Source organism: Podarcis raffonei, chromosome 18 (assembly GCF_027172205.1).
Source record: "Podarcis raffonei isolate rPodRaf1 chromosome 18, rPodRaf1.pri, whole genome shotgun sequence".
NCBI classification, from domain to species: domain Eukaryota; kingdom Metazoa; phylum Chordata; class Lepidosauria; order Squamata; family Lacertidae; genus Podarcis; species Podarcis raffonei.
Genome location: NC_070619.1, coordinates 11,780,875 through 11,800,727, shown reverse-complemented (window position 1 = coordinate 11,800,727; position 19,853 = coordinate 11,780,875). Strand labels below are relative to the sequence as shown.

General features: G+C 49.9%; 2 protein-coding genes across 2 annotated transcripts; one reads left to right on the top strand and one right to left on the bottom strand.

Moving 5' to 3' along the window:
- Positions 1-1,769: 1,769 nt before the first annotated feature.
- KISS1R (KISS1 receptor) lies at positions 1,770-9,023 on the top strand. Its single transcript, XM_053372972.1, has 5 exons — positions 1,770-2,229; positions 3,868-3,992; positions 5,385-5,520; positions 6,340-6,572; positions 8,664-9,023. The coding sequence occupies exons 1-5, from the start codon at positions 1,983-1,985 to the stop codon at positions 9,009-9,011; spliced, it is 1,089 nt and encodes a 362-aa protein (XP_053228947.1). The 5' UTR covers positions 1,770-1,982; the 3' UTR covers positions 9,012-9,023.
- A 7,889-nt stretch (positions 9,024-16,912) lies between these two features.
- LOC128405871 (RING finger protein 224-like) lies at positions 16,913-18,611 on the bottom strand. Its single transcript, XM_053372872.1, has 2 exons — positions 18,589-18,611; positions 16,913-17,444 (listed from the first exon to the last, which is right to left on the bottom strand). Exons 1-2 carry the CDS (start codon positions 18,609-18,611, stop codon positions 16,931-16,933), a joined length of 537 nt encoding a protein of 178 aa, XP_053228847.1. The 3' UTR covers positions 16,913-16,930.
- Between the last annotated feature and the right edge of the window lie 1,242 nt (positions 18,612-19,853).

Below are 19,853 nucleotides of genomic sequence, written 5' to 3'. Positions count from 1 at the left end.
AATAAATACTTTAAATCTTTTTCTGTTCAAGTCCTCGGGGTTTCCCCCTGTCTTGAGCCGATGCAGTTTCCTTCTATGTTTTTTGCAAATGTGCTTTCAGCTTCTATGGCAGCGAACTTGAATGAAACTTGACAGTCACAGAGAGAGCTTTTCCCAGCTGGCTTTGAATCTAAACTCCAAAAGGGATTTGCCCGTTTACCTCGAAAACGGAGGATGTGCGGAGCTTTTGCGAGCCACTGCCAAGCGGCTTGCTTTCGAACTTGGACGGAAAGTCATTAATCGGCACGTGGAATTTCAAGTGATATAAACAGAAAAGAATGTAAGTTGTTTTTGTATGCAACAACAGCAGCAAGAATATTATTGGCACAAAAAATGGAAGCAAGAAGAATTACCGACGAAAGAAGAATGGAGGATGAAATTAATGGACTATGCAGAATTAACAGGAAGGATTTGAAATCTGTGGGACCAGAAATTCACAGAAGACTGGCCTAAATTTACAGACTATTTGAAAAGTAATTGTGATGATCAGACCATGTTTGTAGGTTTGCAAGAAGTTTTGTGAGGAGAATTATTGGAAGTATTGCAAAAATGGATAAAGGGGAGGATGATTAGTTATGATAATTAATGGCAATATGAAGTTAAGAATTGCATAAGAAGTGGTTAAAACGGTGGATCATCAGAGGTGCTGATGGAAGTCCAAAAAAAAAAGATTGCATAGGTGGCGAAATTTTGTGGTTTGTACTATAATTTATATGTTAAAAAAATTGGCACGTGGATTTTCCTGAATCTGGTGTGCTTTGTCTGCAAAGCCGGAACGAAGAGCAAATGTCTGTGCCTTCCATCTCTCTCTCTCTATCTGCACGTGGCATAATAATTTCATGCCTTCCGTGCCTGCTGAATTAGCCCATCAGTCGAGTCCTCTCTAAAGGGGGTTGCCTGGTAGCAAGATCTCCCCCTCCCCAGGTGGAGAAAGAGAGAGGAAAAAAATAGAACAATCAGCCAATCGCCTGCTTGGAGACCCGAGAGGAGAAATTCTGCTTTTGCAAAGAGTAGGAGGGGAGCAATCGCTCCGCCACTTAAAACCCACCAGCCCTTCTTTCCTCCCGGCTTTCTCCAACTTGCAGGACGCCTGGGTCCTTTCGGAGCTGGGCGGTGGTCCCAGGTGGCTGGATGGTTGGACTGGCAACCCATTCAGATCGGAGCACCATTCCTGCGTCCCAAGATTTCCTCTGGGTCGGAATAAGAACCCTCTGCTCTGAAAGGAGCGTGCCCGTTTGATGGCATGTGTTGCTGACGGATGCCACCTTTGTGCCCGAGAACTGGTCCCTGGTGCGTTGCTGGTCCTCATTGAGTTTCAGGTGAGCATCCTGCATTCTGCAAGGAACCTGAGAAGCAGAGGACACTGCAAAAGGTGTGCAAGAAGGACTCTGGAGTAGGAGAGATGCAGGTCTCTTTCTGAGACTTCAGGGGAGGAGAGAGTCATAACTGTCACAGGATTGGCTCCTCTTAAGATGACGCCAAGCCAGGACGAGATCCCCAACGTGTCCCTCAGCCCCTGAGTCCGCCAGAGTTTCCTGGATCCCCATTTGAGGAGCGGCGCAACATCTCTCTCGCTTGGTGAGCTGTCCGAGGTGCTAAAAACTCTTGCCACCGGACGTCCCAAGCCCCAGTTCGGTGTCCCTCAGCCCTGAGTCCTCCAGAGTTTCCTAGATTCCCATTTGAGGAACGGCGCAACATCTCTCTTGCATGGTGAGCTGTCCAAGGTGCTGAAAACTCTTGCCACCAGATGTCCTAAGTCCCAATTCGGTATCCCTCAGCCCTGAGTCCGCCAGAGTTTCCTAGATCCCCATTTGAGAAGCGGCGCAACATCTCTCTCGCTTGCTGAGCTGTCCGAGGTGCTGAAGACTCTTGCCAAAGGACGTCCCGAGCCCCAATTTGCTGCTCCTGGCCGGCAGAGGCTGCTCTCGACGCAAAGCGGAGCCATGCTAGTGGGCTCCTCCGTCTCCGACCTCAACGATTCCTTCCTGTTCCCAAACAGCTCGGCCTGCAACGCAGGGCTGTGGTGCGCCAATGTCTCGGAGCCCCGGAGCCCGCCGCGCCTGGTGGACGCGTGGCTGGTGCCCCTCTTCTTCGCCGTCCTGATGGTGGTGGGTCTGGCGGGCAACTCCCTCGTGATCTACGTCCTCGCCAAGCAAAAGCAGATGAGGACGGCGACCAATTTCTACATTGGTGAGTTTGGTGAGAATAATGGAGGCACCTGGATGGGTGGGAAGGAGGGTCAAAGCTGCTAGGGCTACTAGCTGATGCCTGTTCTGTTTGCTGCTAGCCAGGACCGCTCTGCTGTGCATCCACGGTCAGGAGCAGTAATGCCCTGGGTTCAAATCTTGCTTGCAGGTTTCCAAAAAGCATCTGGTCAGCCGCTGGGAGAAAAGGTGCTGGCCAAGTTGGGCCAAGCAGTTCTTACACTCTTTTGGGATGTTCTTATTGTGGGAATGTTCAGGGATGCAGGAGAGGATATATTGTCTGATTATATCCTTATCCAACTTGTGTTAACAAGTTCCCCAATTTCAGCAGAGTAAAACATTCCCCTTTATTTTAAGTTTGCAACGGCAGCGTTTGCTCAGGCTCACTTAAGCCTCTCTAATAAATATTCTGGTAATTCCCCCTTATTCCCTCATAAAACAGAAGAGACGACACAGTCTTTTACAAAAGTACAAAAAGGAGTTTACTCACATTCTGTTCACAATCAGATCCCAGAAGGCAGACTTAAGCTTAATGAAGTAACATACATTTGGAGTCTATCTTATAAGAAGACATCCCTTTGTCCTCTCTTGGCTGGGAGCCAAGAGGGCATCTTTCGCTCAGTAGATGTTGCTTCTTCGATGCATGGAAGAGAGATGGAAGAGATGGAAGAGAGAGAGATGGCTGCCCCTGCCCTGTGCTTTTGTCATTACCTGCACAGGTGAGGCCACACCCACCTCTGGTCACATGTAGAGGAAGTCTGTCCCAGCCCAGAGGGAAACAGGAAGTTTACCTGCTGGCTGGACAAACATCCCTCCCCATGTCTAAACATGTTCACTCTAGGAATGTTGTACTTGACTGCTCTTGTGTTTCACATCCCACACTTATAGGATAGGAACCACTTTTTTTTTAAACCTGTCCAGAATCTTTCACCTTCACGAGATGCCCACGATTCCTGGTGTTATTAGAAAGGGAGAAAAACTTATAAAAAATTTTATTTTTCATTTTCAAACAAAAACAAACCAAGCATCAACTTCCCTTTCCTCTTCCATGGTTCATTTCAATTTTCTCTTTATTGCAACGTATTCTAATTATTCTTTCTCTTCCCATTTTCCCTCCGTTGATGATTTTGCTGCTAAATTTATTCTCATCCTACTAACGTTTCAAGTTGCTGACAATAACTTTTTCAAATGTTCCACCGTCCGTCCGTCCCCCCAATCTTCTTTAAAGACTCTTTCTTTGAGGACTCAGCTACATTAGATTTTTTTTTTGAAAAAATCAGCGTTATAAACATGCAACACCAGAGGGCGCAGGAGAGTAATAAAAAAATCTATGCTGTTTTTCCATAGCGGTTTTTTTCTTTCGTTATGACGATTTGATTTCTGACTTATTTATAGCATTTCTTCCCCAACCCCCTGTGTGTAGATCCGTCCCTTATTCTACCAGTTAAGCTAGCCATTTCTGAAAGGGAAGAAAACTTTCCTCTAGTCACTTTCGATGTAATTTCATGCTTTTCCTCTAAATGATAAAAACCTCCACGCTTTCCTTACAGCGAAGTTGCTCCCTTCAATTTATCTTTTCTTCTTCTTCTAAACTTTTTCCAAATTGTGCCCTTTGTCCAAACAGTGAACTTGGCCGTCACAGATATCATTTTCCTCGTCTGCTGTGTCCCGTTCACGGCTGTCCTTTATCCTCTTCCGGGCTGGATTTTTGGGGAGTTTATGTGCAAATTTGTCAATTACATCCAACAGGTGAGTTTGTGACTGCATGCAGGGGCGATCTGCCCCCCCCCCAAATCCTTTAAACCATGGTTAGGCAAACTAAGGCCCGGGGGCCGGATCCAGCCCAATCGCCTTCTCAATCTGGCCCACGGACGGTCTGGGAATCAGCGTGTTTTTACATGAGTAGAATGTGCCCTTATATTTAAAATGCATCTCTGGGTTATTTATGGGGCATACGAATTCATTCATTCCCCCCCCCCAAAAAAATATAGTCCAATAATTTCATCTGCTAGTCTGCCCTCGTAGGAAATCTAACAGCCGCCCTGAACCCCGGGCTTGGCTGGGGAGGGCGGGGTATAAATCATCATCATCATCATCATCATCATCATCATCATCTTTGCAGCTCTGGGCAAGCAACGTCCTAGCACCATCCAATTTTTCTCTGACCGATAACGGACTTAAGGGTCCCTTGATGGAGAACAGGGCTGTAAAGCCAACTCTGATTTTTGGGAATGAAGGCGTTGAAGCGTCTGTAATCCAAGGTGCCACCGTAGTCTCTGTGGGACTTCTAGCAACGGGCAGCTTCATAACGCTTCCAGGTTCATGGTCTTGAAGGAGGCTTTGCCAGAGATTTCATGCTACACAGCAGCTTCTAGACTCAGTCTGCATAAGTATGGTCAATGAAAGTTCTTCCCTCAAGGATAAGGGACAAGAATGGGTGTAGGGGACCTCTGTCAGCTATATGTTACTTATTAATTATTGTTTATTTATAAATTTAAGGGACGCAGGTGGCGCTGTGGGTTAAACCACAGAGCCTGGGGCTTGCCGACCAGAAGGTCGGCGGTTCGAATCCCCGCAATGATGGGGTGAGCTCCCGTTGCTCAGTCCCTGCTCCTGCCAACCTAGCAGTTCGAAAGCACGTCGAAGTGCAAGTAGATAAATAGGTACCACTCTGGCGGGAAGGTAAACGGCGTTTCCGTGCGCTGCTCTGGTTTGCCAGAAGCGGCTTACTCCTGCTGGCCACATGACCCGGAAACTGTACGCCGGCTCCCTTGGCCAGTAAAGCGAGGAAATCAGCCCTGAGTGCTCACCGGAAGGACAGATCCTGAAGCTGAGGCTCCAAGACTTTGGCAACCTCAGGAGAAGACTCCCTGGAAAAGACCCTGATGCTGGGAAAGATGGAGGGCACAAGGAGAAGGGGACGACAGAGGACGAGATGGTGGGACAGTGTTCTCGAAGCTACCAGCATGAGTTTGACCAAACTGCGGGAGGCAGTGGGAGACAGGAGTGCCTGGCGTGCTCTGGTCCAGGGGCTCACGAAGAGGCGGACACAACTAAACAACTAAACAACAACAACAAAGGCATTTGGGAACCAAGGTCCCACTTTAATAATAACCCCACCCTGTCTTCTTGGCTTTGCAGGTCTCTGTGCAAGCCACATGCATCACCCTGACCGCTATGAGTGTTGACCGTTGGTACATAACCGTCTTTCCCCTTCGAGCCCTGCGGCAACGCACCCCCTTCGTAGCGGCCACCGTCAGTGCCAGCATCTGGGTCGGTGAGTAGGGGGGCCGGCAAAGCATAGAGGACCCTTCGCTTTGCACCAAAGGGGGATCCCTGCCTGTTCACCTCGGCCCAAACCTTGGCCAGCGCCCTTGCCACCCATCTCCTGCGGGGCAAAAGTCTGGAACGGATTAATCCGTTTTGCGTGACTTTCTATGGGAGAGCGCGCCATGGTTTTGGAACGCTTTGATTCTGGGACAGACTTCTGGAATAGATTAAGTTTGAGAACCAAGGTACCAAAATGGATTACAGTGGTACTTCGGGTTCATTCTGGAGGTTTGTTCTTAACCTGAAGCTGTTCTTAACCTACCTGAAGCACCAGTTTAGCTAATGGGGCCTCCTGCTGACACCGCCACACGATTTCTGTTCTCATCCTGAAGCAAAGTTCTTAACCTGAAGCACTATTTCTGGGTTAGCGGATTCTGTAACCTGCAGCGTATGTAAGCCGAGGTACCACTGTATATAGCAGAACCAGACAGACCTCAGCCTAACACTCAAAACGGAGCACGTTCGGCATCCGAAAAACGTTTGCAAACCAGAACACTTCCTTCCAGGTTTGCAGCATTTGGGTTCCAAGTTGTTTGAGTACCAAGGCGTTTGAGAACCAAGGTGCCGCTGTATACAATCGATCTTCCGTATAGATTGCCCATTGCACCTTATCGGACCAGGAAGTCCATTTTGCTTTGCCGCAAAACCCAGCAGAACATCTTTTGCTGGAGGACGTTGCCCCACTTGACCTAAGATTTGAGCCGGTTCTGTCCGAGACTTCAGAACCGTTGGGTGAATTTGGGACCCTGGCCTTATCCTCCCGCAGGTTCCTTCGCCATCTCCACCCCGGTTTTGGTCTACAACCAGCTGACCGAAGGCTACTGGTTCGGGCCCCGGACCTACTGCAGCGAGACTTTCCCCTCTGTCACCCACAAGAGAGCCTTCATCCTGTACAATTTCCTGGTGGTTTACCTGCTCCCCTTGCTGACGATCCTCCTTTGCTACACCGCCATGCTGTACCAGATGGGACGCCCCACAGTGGAGACCTCAGAGAACCAGGTATCAATCGCATGACAATCTTACAGTCGCCATTATTCCACTACCACCGCTTGCAAATCAGGTTTATTATCAAAACGTTATAAGGAAAAACTCCACTCCTTTTCCCTTATGGGATATCCAAAAGCCCCTATAGAGTCCTTAAGTGGGTTCCCTATCGGTAGGAGGAAATAACAGAGGCCAAGCAGACAGCACAAAAGGAAAGAGGAATGGGGAGGGAAGAGGAAACAGAGCGAGCTCAGGTTCCAAAACTCTTCCACTTGTAATTTCTACAATCTCCAGATGTAATATCTGGTTATGCAATGTGAGAAATGTGAGGCTGGACCAGGCAGAACTTCCCTACGAGTTATTTAGGAAATAGAGGACATCTTTGCATGCTCTTGTTATAGGTAATAAACTGCTCCTTTTTCCCTTATGGGGTATCTGAGCGTGTCTAGAGTCCTTAAGTGGGTTTTCTATTGGTAGGAGAAAATAGCAGAGGCCAAGCAGAGAATATTGAGAAGCAAAGTGGCTAGTAAGCCTGATCTTTATGTTTGCGGTGCCAGAAATCGCTTCTGTACATGCCCAGAAACCGAAAATCGCTTCGTCGCAGGTGCGATTTTCAGCATCTGGGCATGCGCAGATGTGATTTCTGGCGTTGTGCTGCGCCGGCCCAGCCCATGAAGGATCTCTGTGGGAATGATCCGGCCCATGCCCGGTAAGCCTTGCCAACCTTTGGTTTAGGGTGGGCGCCACCACCGAGAAAGCCCTGTGCCTGGTTCCCTGTAACGTTGCTTCTCGCAGGGAGGGAACCACCAGAAGGCCCTTGGGAGAGGGACCCCAGTGTCTGGGGTGGAGACGCTCCTTCAGGTCTACTGGGCCATTTAGGGCTTGAAAGGTCAGCACCAACACTTTGAATTATGCTTGGAAATGTCTGGGAGCCAATGTAGCTCTTTCAGGACCAGTGTTCAGCGACGCGGACTTATAAAAAATATTGGGGGGGCCCGGGAAAGCTCATGAATAATAAATAAGCTCATGAATATGCAAATAAAGTGGCGCCGCCTCCTCGTGAGCGAATAGGGGAGAGCGTGCTGCGCCTATTAATCAGCTCCAAAGGAAATTGGGTGGAGCTTTTGCTCGGGAGGGAGGGCAGGAGGCATGCAGCCCGCCCCCCCTGTGCATTTTGGGCTGGGGGAGGGGCGGCGATGGCGCTCTGCTGGAGGGGCGCCGGAGATTATTGGGGGGGCAGAGCCCCCCCAAACGAATTTTTGAGGGGGCTCGGGCCCCCTCAAGCCCCATGGAGTCGGCGCCTATGCCAGTGTTATGTGGTCTCCACTCCCAGTCCCCAGTCTGGCTGCCACATTCTGCATTAGTTGCAGTTTCCGGGTCACCTTCAAAGGCAGCCGCACGTAGAGCGCATGGCAGTAGTCCAAGCAGGAGATAACCAGAGCATGCGCCACTCTGGCCAGACAGTCTGCGGGCAGGGAGGGTCTCAGCCTGCGTACCAGATGAATATTAAAAACACAATAAAACATCAGACATTAAAAATTTCCCTAAACAGAGCTGCCTTCAGATGTCTTCTAAAAGTCAAGTAGTTGTTTATTTCCTTGACATCTGATGGGAGGGGGCCACCACCAAGAAGGCCCTTTGCCTGGTTCCCTGTAACCACACTTCTCGCAGGGAGGGAACCGCCAGAAGGGCCTCGGGAGATGGACACTGGTGTCTGGGGTGGAGACGCTCCTTCAGGGATACTGGGCGATTTAGGGCTTGAAAGGTCAGCACCAACACTTTGAATTGTGCTCGGAAATGTCCTGGGAGGTAGGTTTTCAGGACCGGTGATTTGTGGTCTCCACTCCCAGTCCCCAGTCTAGCTGCCACATTCTGGATTAATTGCAATTTCCGGGTCACCTTCAAAGGTAGCCCCACGTAGAGCGCATGGCAGTAGTCCAAGCAGGAGATAACCAGAGCATGCACCACTCTGGCCAGACAGTCTCATCCTGCACACCAGATGGAGCTGGCAGACACAGAACTGACCTGCGCCTCCACGGGCAGCAGAGTCAAGAACGCAGAAGCCAAGCCGATCTGATTGCAAGTCCCCTTCTTGACTCCTCGCAGGTTCAACAGCTGGCCGAGCGCTCAGAAGCCATGCGGGGCAAGATATCGCGGATGGTGGGCACCATCGTCGTCCTCTTCGCCATCTGCTGGGGCCCAATGCAGCTTCTGATTCTGGCCCAGGCCTTCGGCACCGGTTTCCGCCGCAACTATTACACCTACAAGCTGAAAATCTGGGCTCACTGCATGTCGTACGCCAGCTCCTCCCTCAACCCCATCGTCTACGCCTTCATGGGCGCCAGTTTCCAGAGGGCCTTCCGCAAAGTCTTCCCTTTCGCTGCCAAGCGCCGGGTGGGCAGATGCGAGCCCGGCGCCAACGTAGAGATGCGGTTTGTCTCTTCGGGGATGTAGGTGCCTTCTCTGTGGTGTCCCCGACCCGAAAGGTTGCAAAAGCAAGCCTGGTGGCGTTCGGTTTTCATTTTTCTCGCTCTCCACGCGGCTGGGCTCGCTCGCTCGAGTCGCCTGGGGTGGTTTCCCTGCCGTTGCTGCTGTGAAGACCCTATGAGAAACCCGGGATCGGGGCAAGGAAGGGGTGGGAAAGGATTTTGCCAGAGAGGGAGGCGAGGGGGCTGTTTGGCAGCCGAGGGCCGCTTTCTCCACCTGGGGAAGCTTTCAGGGGCCAATGGGCGGAGCCAGAGGGTGAAGTGGGTGGGGCGATGGATTTGAAAACTCGCTTCTCTGCTAGGTCATCATTGGGGTTCAAGGACAACGCAGGGAATAATGGCCATAGCTGTCAACGTTTCCCTTTTCTTGCGAGGAATCCTATTTGGAATAAGGGTATTTCCTTTTTAAAAAAGGAAACATTGACAGCTATGAGAATGAAGGGTGTCAGCTGGGGACAGAGAGCGAACCCCATGGGGTGAATTGGGGTCCCAGACGTCTCCCCAATAATCTGCGAAGGGTCCAGGTCTTTGCAATTGTTCTTGGTGAGCGCTGAAGCAATCAGTGCCGGATTTAAGTATAAGCTAAACAAGTTCTAGCTTAGGGCCCCACTCTCTTGGGGGCCCCAAAAAAATTTAAAGGGAAAAAAACAACCAGGATGTGCATTTCCAAAATATAAGATAAAAAATGAAATAAAACCTACATGCAGCAACAGTGTTTTGTGTTGTGTAGGCTCCTGTGATGTAAGTCATGGGCCCCGCCTGCTCCCTAAAATATCACCAATTTACTCCTTTCTATATATAGGGTGCCGACATTCTGCTATTTATCATTATTAGTAGTTTGCATCATATGTTTGCACCTATTTCACGTCATAGCAAGTTTCCGGAAACCAGATGATGAGTCTTTGTAAACTGTGTTTCTAAAGGAACTTTTGTCATCGCCAAATGCCAAGGTGTTTGCATTGTTCAGTTTGTTGTGAATAAAAAAAATCCTTTTAAGTTAGAGCTGAATTATTATTTCACTATTAATATACTTCTTAATTGTATTTCAGTTCTGCAATTACTTTGATATACGTATGATGCTTTGGGGGGGTGCTCTTGAGCTACAGGGGAGGCAATTTCAATTTCAGAGGTAAATAGTGATGGGTTCTGGGTAGGGAAAGGGCTGTAAGGGAGGATGGAGGTAGGAAAAGGGTAGAGGGGTATCAGAGGTAGGAAAGGGGTAGAGCTCTGTGGCCCCTCTGCCCCTTTGCTACCTCTGAGGCCCCTCTACGCTTTTCATAGCTCTGTGGCCCCCCTACCCCTTTCCTGCCTCTGAGACGCCTCTACCCTTTTCATAGCTCTGTGGCCCCTCTACCCCTTTTCTACATCTGAGGCCCGTCTACCCTTTTCGTAGCTCTGTGGCCCCTCTACCCCTTTCCTATCTCTGAGACCCCTCTACACTTTTCATACCTCTGTGGCTCCTCTACCCCTTTCCTGCCTCTGAGACCCCTCTACCCTTTTCATAGCTCTGTGGCCCCTCTACCTCTGAGACCCCTCTACGCTTTTCATACCTCTGTGGCTCCTCTACCCCTTTCCTGCCTCTGAGACCCCTCTACCCTTTTCATAGCTCTGTGGCCCCTCTACCCCTTTCCTATCTCTGAGACCCCTCTACACTTTTCATACCTCTGTGGCTCCTCTACCCCTTTCCTGCCTCTGAGACCCCTCTACCCTTTTCATAGCTCTGTGGCCCCTCTACCTCTGAGATCCCTCTACGCTTTTCATACCTCTGTGGCTCCTCTACCCCTTTCCTGCCTCTGAGACCCCTCTACCCTTTTCATAGCTCTGTGGCCCCTCTACCCCTTTTCTACATCTGAGGCCCGTCTACCCTTTTCCTAGCTCTGTGGTCCCTCTACCTCTGAAACCCTTCTACACTTTTCATAGCTCTGTGGCTCCTCTACCTCTTTCCTACCTCTGAGACCCCTCTACCCTTTTCATAGCTCTGTGGCCCCTCTACCTCTTTCCTACTTCTGAGACCCCTCTACCCTTTTCATACCTCTGTGGCCCCTCTACCTCTTTCCTACCTCTGAGACCCCTCTACGCTTTTCCTACCTCTGTGGCTCCTCTACCCCTTTCCTGCCTCTGAGACGCCTCTACACTTTTCATACCTCTGTGGCCCCTCTACCCCTTCCTGCCTCTGAGACCCCTCTACCCTTTTCATAGCTCTGTAGCCCCATTACCCCTTTTCTTCATCTGAGACCCCTCTACCCTTTTCCTAGCTCTGTAGCCCCTCTACCTCTGAGACCCCTCTACACTTTTCATAGCTCTGTGGCCCCCACTTCCCTCAATTCTACCTCTGAGACCCCTCTACCTTTTTCATAGCTGTGGCCCCCACTTCCCTCAATTCTACCTCTGAGACCCCTCTACACTTTTCATAGCTCTATGGACCCCACTTCCCTCAATTCTACCTCTTAGTCCCCTCTACCCTTTTCATAGCTCTGTGGCCCCCACTTCCCTCAATTCTACCTCTGAGACCCCTCTACACTTTTCATAGCTCTATGGACCCCACTTCCCCCAATTCTACCTCTTAGTCCCCTCTACCCTTTTCATAGCTCTGTGGCCCCCACTTCCCTCAATTCTACCTCTGAGACCCCTCTACACTTTTCATAGCTCTATGGACCCCACTTCCCTCATTTCTACCTCTGAGACCCCTCTACACTTTTCATAGCTCTATGGACCCAACTTCCCTCAATTCTACCTCTGAGACCCCTCTACACTTTTCATAGCTCTATGGACCCCACTTCCCTCAATTCTACCTCTGAGACCCCTCTACACTTTTCATAGCTCTATGGACCCAACTTCCCTCAATTCTACCTCTGAGACCCCTCTACACTTTTCATAGCTCTATGGACCCCACTTCCCTCAATTCTACCTCTGAGACCCCTCTACACTTTTCATAGCTCTATGGACCCAACTTCCCCGAATTCTACCTCTGAGACACCTCTACCCTTTTCATAGCTCTGAGGGGTAGAGAGGCTACAGAGCTATGAAAAGTATAGAGGAGACCACAGAGATAGGAAAGTGGCTACAGAGCTATGAAAAGTGCAGAGGGGTCTTAGAGGTAGAATTGAGGGAAGTGGGGGGGCCACAGAGCTATGAAAAGTACAGAGGGGTCTCAGAGGTAGGAAAGGGGCCACAGAGCTATGAAAAGCGCAGAGGGGTCTCAGAGGTAGGAAAGTGGCTACAGAGCTATGAAAAGTGTAGAGGGGTCTTAGAGGTAGAATTGAGGGAAGTGGGGGGGCCACAGAGCTATGAAAAGTGTAGAGGGGACTAAGAGGTAGAATTGAGGGAAGTGGGGGGCCACAGAGCTATGAAAAGGGTAGAGGGGACTAAGAGGTAGAATTGAGGGAAGTGGGGGGCCACAGAGCTATGAAAAGGGTAGAGGGGTCTCAGAGGTAGACTAGCGGTAGAGGGGCCACAGAGCTATGAAAAGGGTAGAAGGGTCTCAGAGGTAGGAAAGGGCCCATAGAGCTATGAAAAGGGTAGAGGGGTCTCAGAGGTAGACTAGCGGTAGAGGGGCCACAGAGCTATGAAAAGGGTAGAGGGGTCTCAGAGGTAGACTAGCGGTAGAGGGGCCACAGAGCTATGAAAAGTGTAGAGGTGTCTCAGAGGTAGGAAAGAGGCCACAGAGCTATGAAAAGGGTAGAGGGGTCTCAGAGGTAGACTAGCGGTAAAGGGGCCACAGAGCTATGAAAAGGGTAGAGGGGTCTCAGAGGTCGGAAAGGGGCCACAGAGCTATGAAAAGGGTAGAGGGGTCTCAGAGGTAGGAAAGGGCCCACAGAGCTATGAAAAGGGTAGAGGGGTCTCAGAGGTAGGAAAGGGGCCACAGAGCTATGAAAAGGGTAGAGGGGTCTCAGAGGTAGACTAGCGGTAGAGGGGCCACAGAGCTATGAAAAGGGTAGAGGGGTCTCAGAGGTAGACTAGCGGTAGAGGGGCCACAGAGCTATGAAAAGGGTAGAGGGGTCTCAGAGGTCGGAAAGGGGCCACAGAGCTATGAAAAGGGTAGAGGGGTCTCAGAGGTAGGAAAGGGCCCACAGAGCTATGAAAAGGGTAGAGGGGTCTCAGAGGTAGGAAAGGGCCCACAGAGCTATGAAAAGGGTAGAGGGGTCTCAGAGGTAGACTAGCGGTAGAGGGGCCACAGAGCTATGAAAAGGGTAGAGGGGTCTCAGAGGTAGACTAGCGGTAGAGGGGCCACAGAGCTATGAAAAGGGTAGAGGGGTCTCAGAGGTAGGAAAGGGACCACAGAGCTATGAAAAGGGTAGAGGGGTCTCAGAGGTAGGAAAGGGACCACAGAGCTATGAAAAGGGTAGAGGGGTCTCAGAGGTAGCAAAGGGGTTGTGGGGGCCATAGAGCTATGAAAAGCTATTTAAAATTTTAAAAATCCGATTTAAATGGGAAAAATCCATTTTTGAATTAATTTATTTTTAAAAAAAACCTGTTGATTTTCATCCACCCTGCTTCGTAGGCCGTCTGCCCACCTGATGGATCCCATGCGCGTTCCTCTGCATCGTCTCTGTCTTAGAAACATTTTTTTTTTTACTTGTACATAGGACTTTTCAAAAGACCATCCCTCCTTTTTTATGTGGGTTTTTCCCCCCCACCTTGGGAAAGTTTGTCTCCTTTTCACAAGTCTACTTGCACACTCCGTCCCCACGAGATCGCCTCCAAGACCTCATTTGTACCTAACGAGGCAGCCACAATTTCCCAAATTCTTTCCCCCAAATTCTCCACCCTCCTTCCCGCGCCAGCAGAGAAGCTGCATTGTTTTTAAAACTCGATTTAAAAACTTCATTTAAAAACTCGATTGGGAGCCGCCCAGAGTGGCTGGGGAAACTCATCCAGATGGGCGGGGTATAAATAATATATTATTATTATTATTATTATTATTATTATTATTATTATTATTATCCGCATATAGACAAACTGCATTTCCTCGTCTCTTTGGATTTGAAGAGGCTGCTTGCTTTATCCCAAGGTCAATAATAATAATAAAGATCAAGCGAGAATCGAGCTATGATTTCTTCTATAGGAAGCGGCAGGGGGAGAGGTTCTCAGCCAAGGTACCAGATGGAGCTGGGAAGCAGAACTGACCTGGTTTTTATTTTTGTGGAACGGGCAAATGCTCCTTGTAGCCAATTCCCAAGCAGCTGGCAAGATGTGGTAGCTGGAAGCTTCCTAAGTAAACATGGCGGTGTAGGGAACCCGCTTAAGGACTCTAAACGGGCTCTTGGATACCCCGTAAGGGAAAAGAAGCAGGTTTTTTCTTCTTATAACAGTTGGAAGGGACCTCCAAAGGTCATCCAGTCCACCCCCCTTCGATGCAGGAACCCCAGCGGAAGAATCCATGATGAATGGCCATCCAAACTCTGCTTTCAAAAGCTCCAAGAAAGGAAGAGGTGCCAGCGCCTTATTATTATTATTATTATTATTATTATTATTATTATTATTATTATTCCACGGCCACCCTGGGCAGCTTGCAGTGCATATAAAAACACAATAAAACGCCAAACTTTAAAAACTCCCCAATACAAGGCTGCTTTCTGTGTGTTTGTGTGTGTGGTGCTTGCCGTTGTTAACACGACTTGTGTAGGGTTCGTCTATTAAGAGACATACGGCAAAGCATTACCCAAAGAGATATCTGTGGGGTTTAAGGTAAGGTGGAGTCCAGTGGGCGGGATCTTTGGGGTGTGCCGCGTGCCGATTGGCTGAGGGTGGAGCGTGACAGACAGGTGACAGGGCAGTTAAAGGATTTGGGCTTGGGAGAGGGAGGAGAACGGCTGGTTTGGGCAGTAAGGAGCAGTGGTTAGAGCAGGCGGGATAGGATTAGGGAGTTAAACCCATGCTACGAAACACACCAAAGCGTCCTAAACCCTGTTTAATGGGAGCAAACTTCGCAAAAACTCATTCTACTCTGGTTTTACTATAATAATAAAAAATTTAAAAATCCAACTTCTTTCTCCAAACCGCGTCTCATCTTTGGCCAGGCTATCGCGGACGTGGCAGAGTCCGTCAAGAGCGTCCTCAGAAGTCCATAAGTTAGGCGACCGCTTAAGTCTAGAAGGGGACCCTAGGATCATCTAGTCCAACCCGCTTTTGTGCAGAAATCTCCGTCCTTGCGGTTGCTAACAATTTGCCGTTATACAAAAGACAGAGTTCCTCGGTCCGTCGGGCTCAATGTATTGGAAGCCCAGAGATGGCAGGCAGGAACCCAGCGGGTGTCGAGAAAACCAAACCAAAGGGGGAGCTGGAAATTTGAACCCAAATCCCGTCTTGCTCTGACATAGTGGACTTGGGCAGGTCTCGAAGTCCAGTTCCTAAATTTGCTGAGCAGACTCTAGGAAATCCATTTTTGGGGCTCCAACAAGCTGATTTTCCTCCGAAGGGGCAGTTTGGACTCTGCAGACAAAATACTTTTTCGACAAGTCTCACCTTCGGGAAGTTACGAGGAATCTGCCCGGCTGAGGTCATCCAAAATTTGGCAGTTTTTAAGTCCTGGCCGGAAGCAAAACTGTTCCTTGTTATGTAAGGCTTCAATAACAAACACAATTTCCAAAGGGACGGGTGGATGGTTTTTGCCCAGTTATCTGAGAGATCTAAAAAAATATACTTTTGCCCAGAAAACGTTGACTTTGGGGCAGTCCTGCAAACGGACCCAGGTGAGTCTCAGTATCCTGGCATAGCAGTGACGCCCCCCCCCCGAGGCGTACAAAATAAATTAATGTCCCCGGTTTGTGCTGGAAAACGACCTCTGTGGGGACCGTGGAGCAGAGCTTTCCCTCGTCTTCTTCTCGTACCCAAACTTTCCGTTCTTTGTGGCCGCATATCTCTTGGGACATCACCTTTCCGACAGAGCAAAGACATCACCTTGCCAACAAAGGCCCATATAGTTAAAGCTCTGGTTTTCCCAGTCGTGATGTATGGAAGTGAGAGCTGGACCATCAAGAAGGCTGATCGCCGAAGAATGGATGCTTTTGAATTATGGTGCTGGAGGAGACTCTGGAGAGTTCCATGGACTGCAAGAAGATCCAACCTCTCCATTCTGAAAGAAATCAGCCCTGAGTGCTCACTGGAAGGACAGATCCTGAAGCTGAGGCTCCAAGACTTTGGCCACCTCAGGAGAAGACTCCCTGGAAAAGACCCTGATGTTGGGAAAGATGGAGGCACAAGGAGAAGGGGACGACGGAGGCCGAGATGGTGGGACAGTGTTCTTGAAGCGACCAGCATGAGTTTGACCAAACTGTGGGAGGCAGTGGAAGACAGGAGGGCCTGGCGTGCTCTGGTCCAGGGGGTCATGAAGAGGCGGACACCACTAAACAACAACAACAAAATAATTCTCCTCATAGTCTTTCTTGCAATGTTTCAGATAATCCTCCTTACGAAACTTCGTGCAGTCCTACTAGCGTAACCTGTTCATTACAATCACTTTTCAAATAGTTCGTATATTTACTCCAGTCCTCTAAGAGGCGGACACGACTTAACAACTCAACAACAACAGCAATCTCTTGGGACGAAAAGGAAAAGCTTGGGGCATTTTTGGTACCATCACATCTTTTCCATCTCGTCGCTTATCGTCTCCCAAAACGCCTTCTCTTTCCCACAATGGCACCACATACTGGAAAAAATATCCCACTTGCATTTCTAACCATTTTTAGGAACCTTCTTACACACCTCCATCGGCTTACTGAGCAGGGAGCGCGAGATCTGAATTCGATCGATGAAAATAGCAGTATTATTTTTTGTTAATACTCTCAGACAATACGGGCTGGAAGGCAAGTGGTGCTTGCAGCGGGCAGCTGACCTCTGCTATCCCTTCAACATGTGGGGCAGTTGGGGGGCCCAGTCGACGCCCGGTCAGCTTTGGAAATCTGCCGTGGTCCCGCAGCAGAGGCAGCCGGCGCAGCAGTTGTTTTGCGGCAAGTACGGCCGCGTCACTGCCTCGTGGCACAGGCCTGCGGGTTGTTGGGTGATGGGCTGGTCCTTGGCGGGCGACTTGGAGGCCGTCTCCGCCTCCGTCCTGGCCACGGCCCGAGGGTGGTCCTTCTCCGACTTGACCGCCAGGAAGGCCGCAAGATCCAGGTCCAGCATGGTGACCCCTCCGCGGGGAGCCGGCGTGCTCTGGCGACACTGCGGACAAGGGATCCAGCGCTGTTCGTTGGCCACGACGTGGAGTCGCCGAATGCAGGCCTGGCAAAAGGTGTGGCCGCAGTAGAGGCGCCGGGGAAGGCGGCCCGACAGGTCGTAGGAGCAGTAGCAAACGATGCAGTCCATCTTGGGGCTCCCGCGGCCCGAGAGGAGGAACTGGACCTCTGACCGCAGCTCAGCCACCTCCACACAGCCTTCGGGCTCCAGAGGAGACTGGGGTGTCCTGGGGGAAAGAGAGAGGTCAGTCAGGGCTGGCAGAGCTTCTAGGCACCCTGGTTTTCCAGGGACAGTCCCAGATTGCCAGAAGCTGTCCTGGTTTCTGAGTTGATGTCCTGCTTTTTCTTAGGACGTCCCTATTTTCACGGGAGAAATGTTGGAGGGGATGGAATAGGACGTCTCTATTTTCAGGGAAGAAACGTTGGAGGGGATGGAATAGGACGTCCCTCTTTTCAGGGGAGAAACGTTGGAGGGGATGGAATAGGACGTCTCTATTTTCAGGGAAGAAACGTTGGAGGGGATGGAATAGGATGTCCCTATTTTCAGGGGAGAAACGTTGGAGGGGATGGAATAGGACGTCCCTATTTTCAGGGGAGAAACGTTGGAGGGGATGGAATAGGACGTCCCTATTTTCAGGGGAGAAACGTTGGAGGGGATGGAATAGGACGTCCCTATTTTCAGGGGAGAAACGTTGGAGGAGATGGAATAGGACGTCCCTATTTTCAGGGGAGAAACGTTGGAGGGGATGGAATAGGACGTCCCTATTTTCAGGGGAGAAACGTTGGAGGGGATGGAATAGGACGTCCCTATTTTCAGGGGAGAAACGTTGGAGGGGATGGAATAGGACGTCCCTATTTTCAGGGGAGAAACGTTGGAGGGGATGGAATAGGACGTCCCTATTTTCAGGGGAGAAACGTTGGAGGGGATGGAATAAGACGTCCCTATTTTCAGGGGAGAAACGTTGGAGGGGATGGAATAGGACGTCCCTATTTTCAGGGGAGAAACGTTGGAGGGGATGGAATAGGACGTCCCTATTTTCAGGGGAGAAACGTTGGAGGGGATGGAGTTGTAGATAGAGACAGGGCGCCGGCGTTTTGCACCCGTTTTTTGCAGGTAGCACACTCTGAAGATAGCTTTCCGGGCTCCTTCAGTGGTCTAATCTCAAAGTCTTGATACCTATATTGATATTCAGTCTTATAGAGAATACTCTTTCCTGGCTTAAGAGACTGAGTTGCTTAGCTGGAGAGAGCTGGAGGAACTAGCCATACGGAGATGTTCTGCCGCAACTGGACTCTGTTGCAAAACGCGCCTGGCTACTGGCTAATTTCTAACACCGGTTTCATGCAAACACCGGACAGGAGAAAACTTACATTTCCTGTTGCAGAGGCTCCATCCTCGCTGTGTCCAGGTCCCGCCGGCAAACGTCGAACCCGCGGTCCGCTTTTGGGCGCTGGGTGGCCTCAGCGAGGCTCCTGGAAGCATCTCCCGTCAGCCTGCCGTCCGCTCATAATAGGAGGTTCACATTTCAGACGCCGTTTTGCCATTGTATCGGCTGCGAGGAAAGCGAACCAGCCGGGTAGGGTTACCCGTCGCCCTGGCCAACGACAGCCTTGGAAACACAATCGTTCGTTCCCCTTTGCCCGGCCGGCTTCCTGGGCTGAGATCAGTGCCAGATTTACGTATAAGCTAAACAAGCTCTAGCTTAGGGCCCCACTCTCTTGGGGGCCCCCAAAAAATTTAAAGGGAAAAATACACTGAATGTACATTTCCAAAATGTAAGATAAAAAACAAATGAAATAAAACCTGCGTACAGCAACAGTGTTTTGTGTTGTGTCGGCTCCTAGGATGTAAGTCATGGCCCCCGCCTGCTCCCTAAAATATCCCTGGTTTGCTCCTTTCTATATATAGGGTGCCTACATTCTGCATGGACTGGTTGCATGGCCACATGGGCAAATGTGTTGAGATACCTATGAGGTCCATAAATTACCATAGAACATATATTCAACACAAAAAACAGCGACCATTTGTTGTTGACAAAGGACAGCTGGACATATGAAGGGCCCCATTACCTTCAGGAGCTGAGGGCCTCATCAAACCTAAATCCGGCCCTGGCTGAGCTCTATATCTGTCATAGAATTGTCGACTTGCAAGGGACCCTAAGGGGTCATCCAGCCCAACCCCCAATAAGACAGTATTGTAGATGATAAAAATTACAATTACATTTCCCCCCCTTTACCTGCACAAATGATAGTCATTGTTTGGATGGGGGGCTTTTATCCATTTCCGTAGTCACACAACCAATCCATCAGTAGCTGAACTGGGTTCTGCACAGTCACAAAAAGAAATGAACCGAAAAAGCCTCCAAAACAAAAACGCAAAATAAAGAGCAAAAGCGCCAAACTTAATCCGTTCCGGAAGTCCGTTTGGCTTCCGAAATGTTCGGAAACCGAGGCGCGGCTTTTGATTGGCGCAGGCGCCCCGGAAACAATAGCCGACAGCCGCGTCGGACGTCCGGCTTCTGAAAAACATTAGAAAACCAGAACACACACTTCCGGGATTTTGGTGTTTGGGAACCAAGGCGTTTGAGAACCAATGTCCCACTGTAGCTCTGTTGGCTTGACTGTGGTGCTGGTAA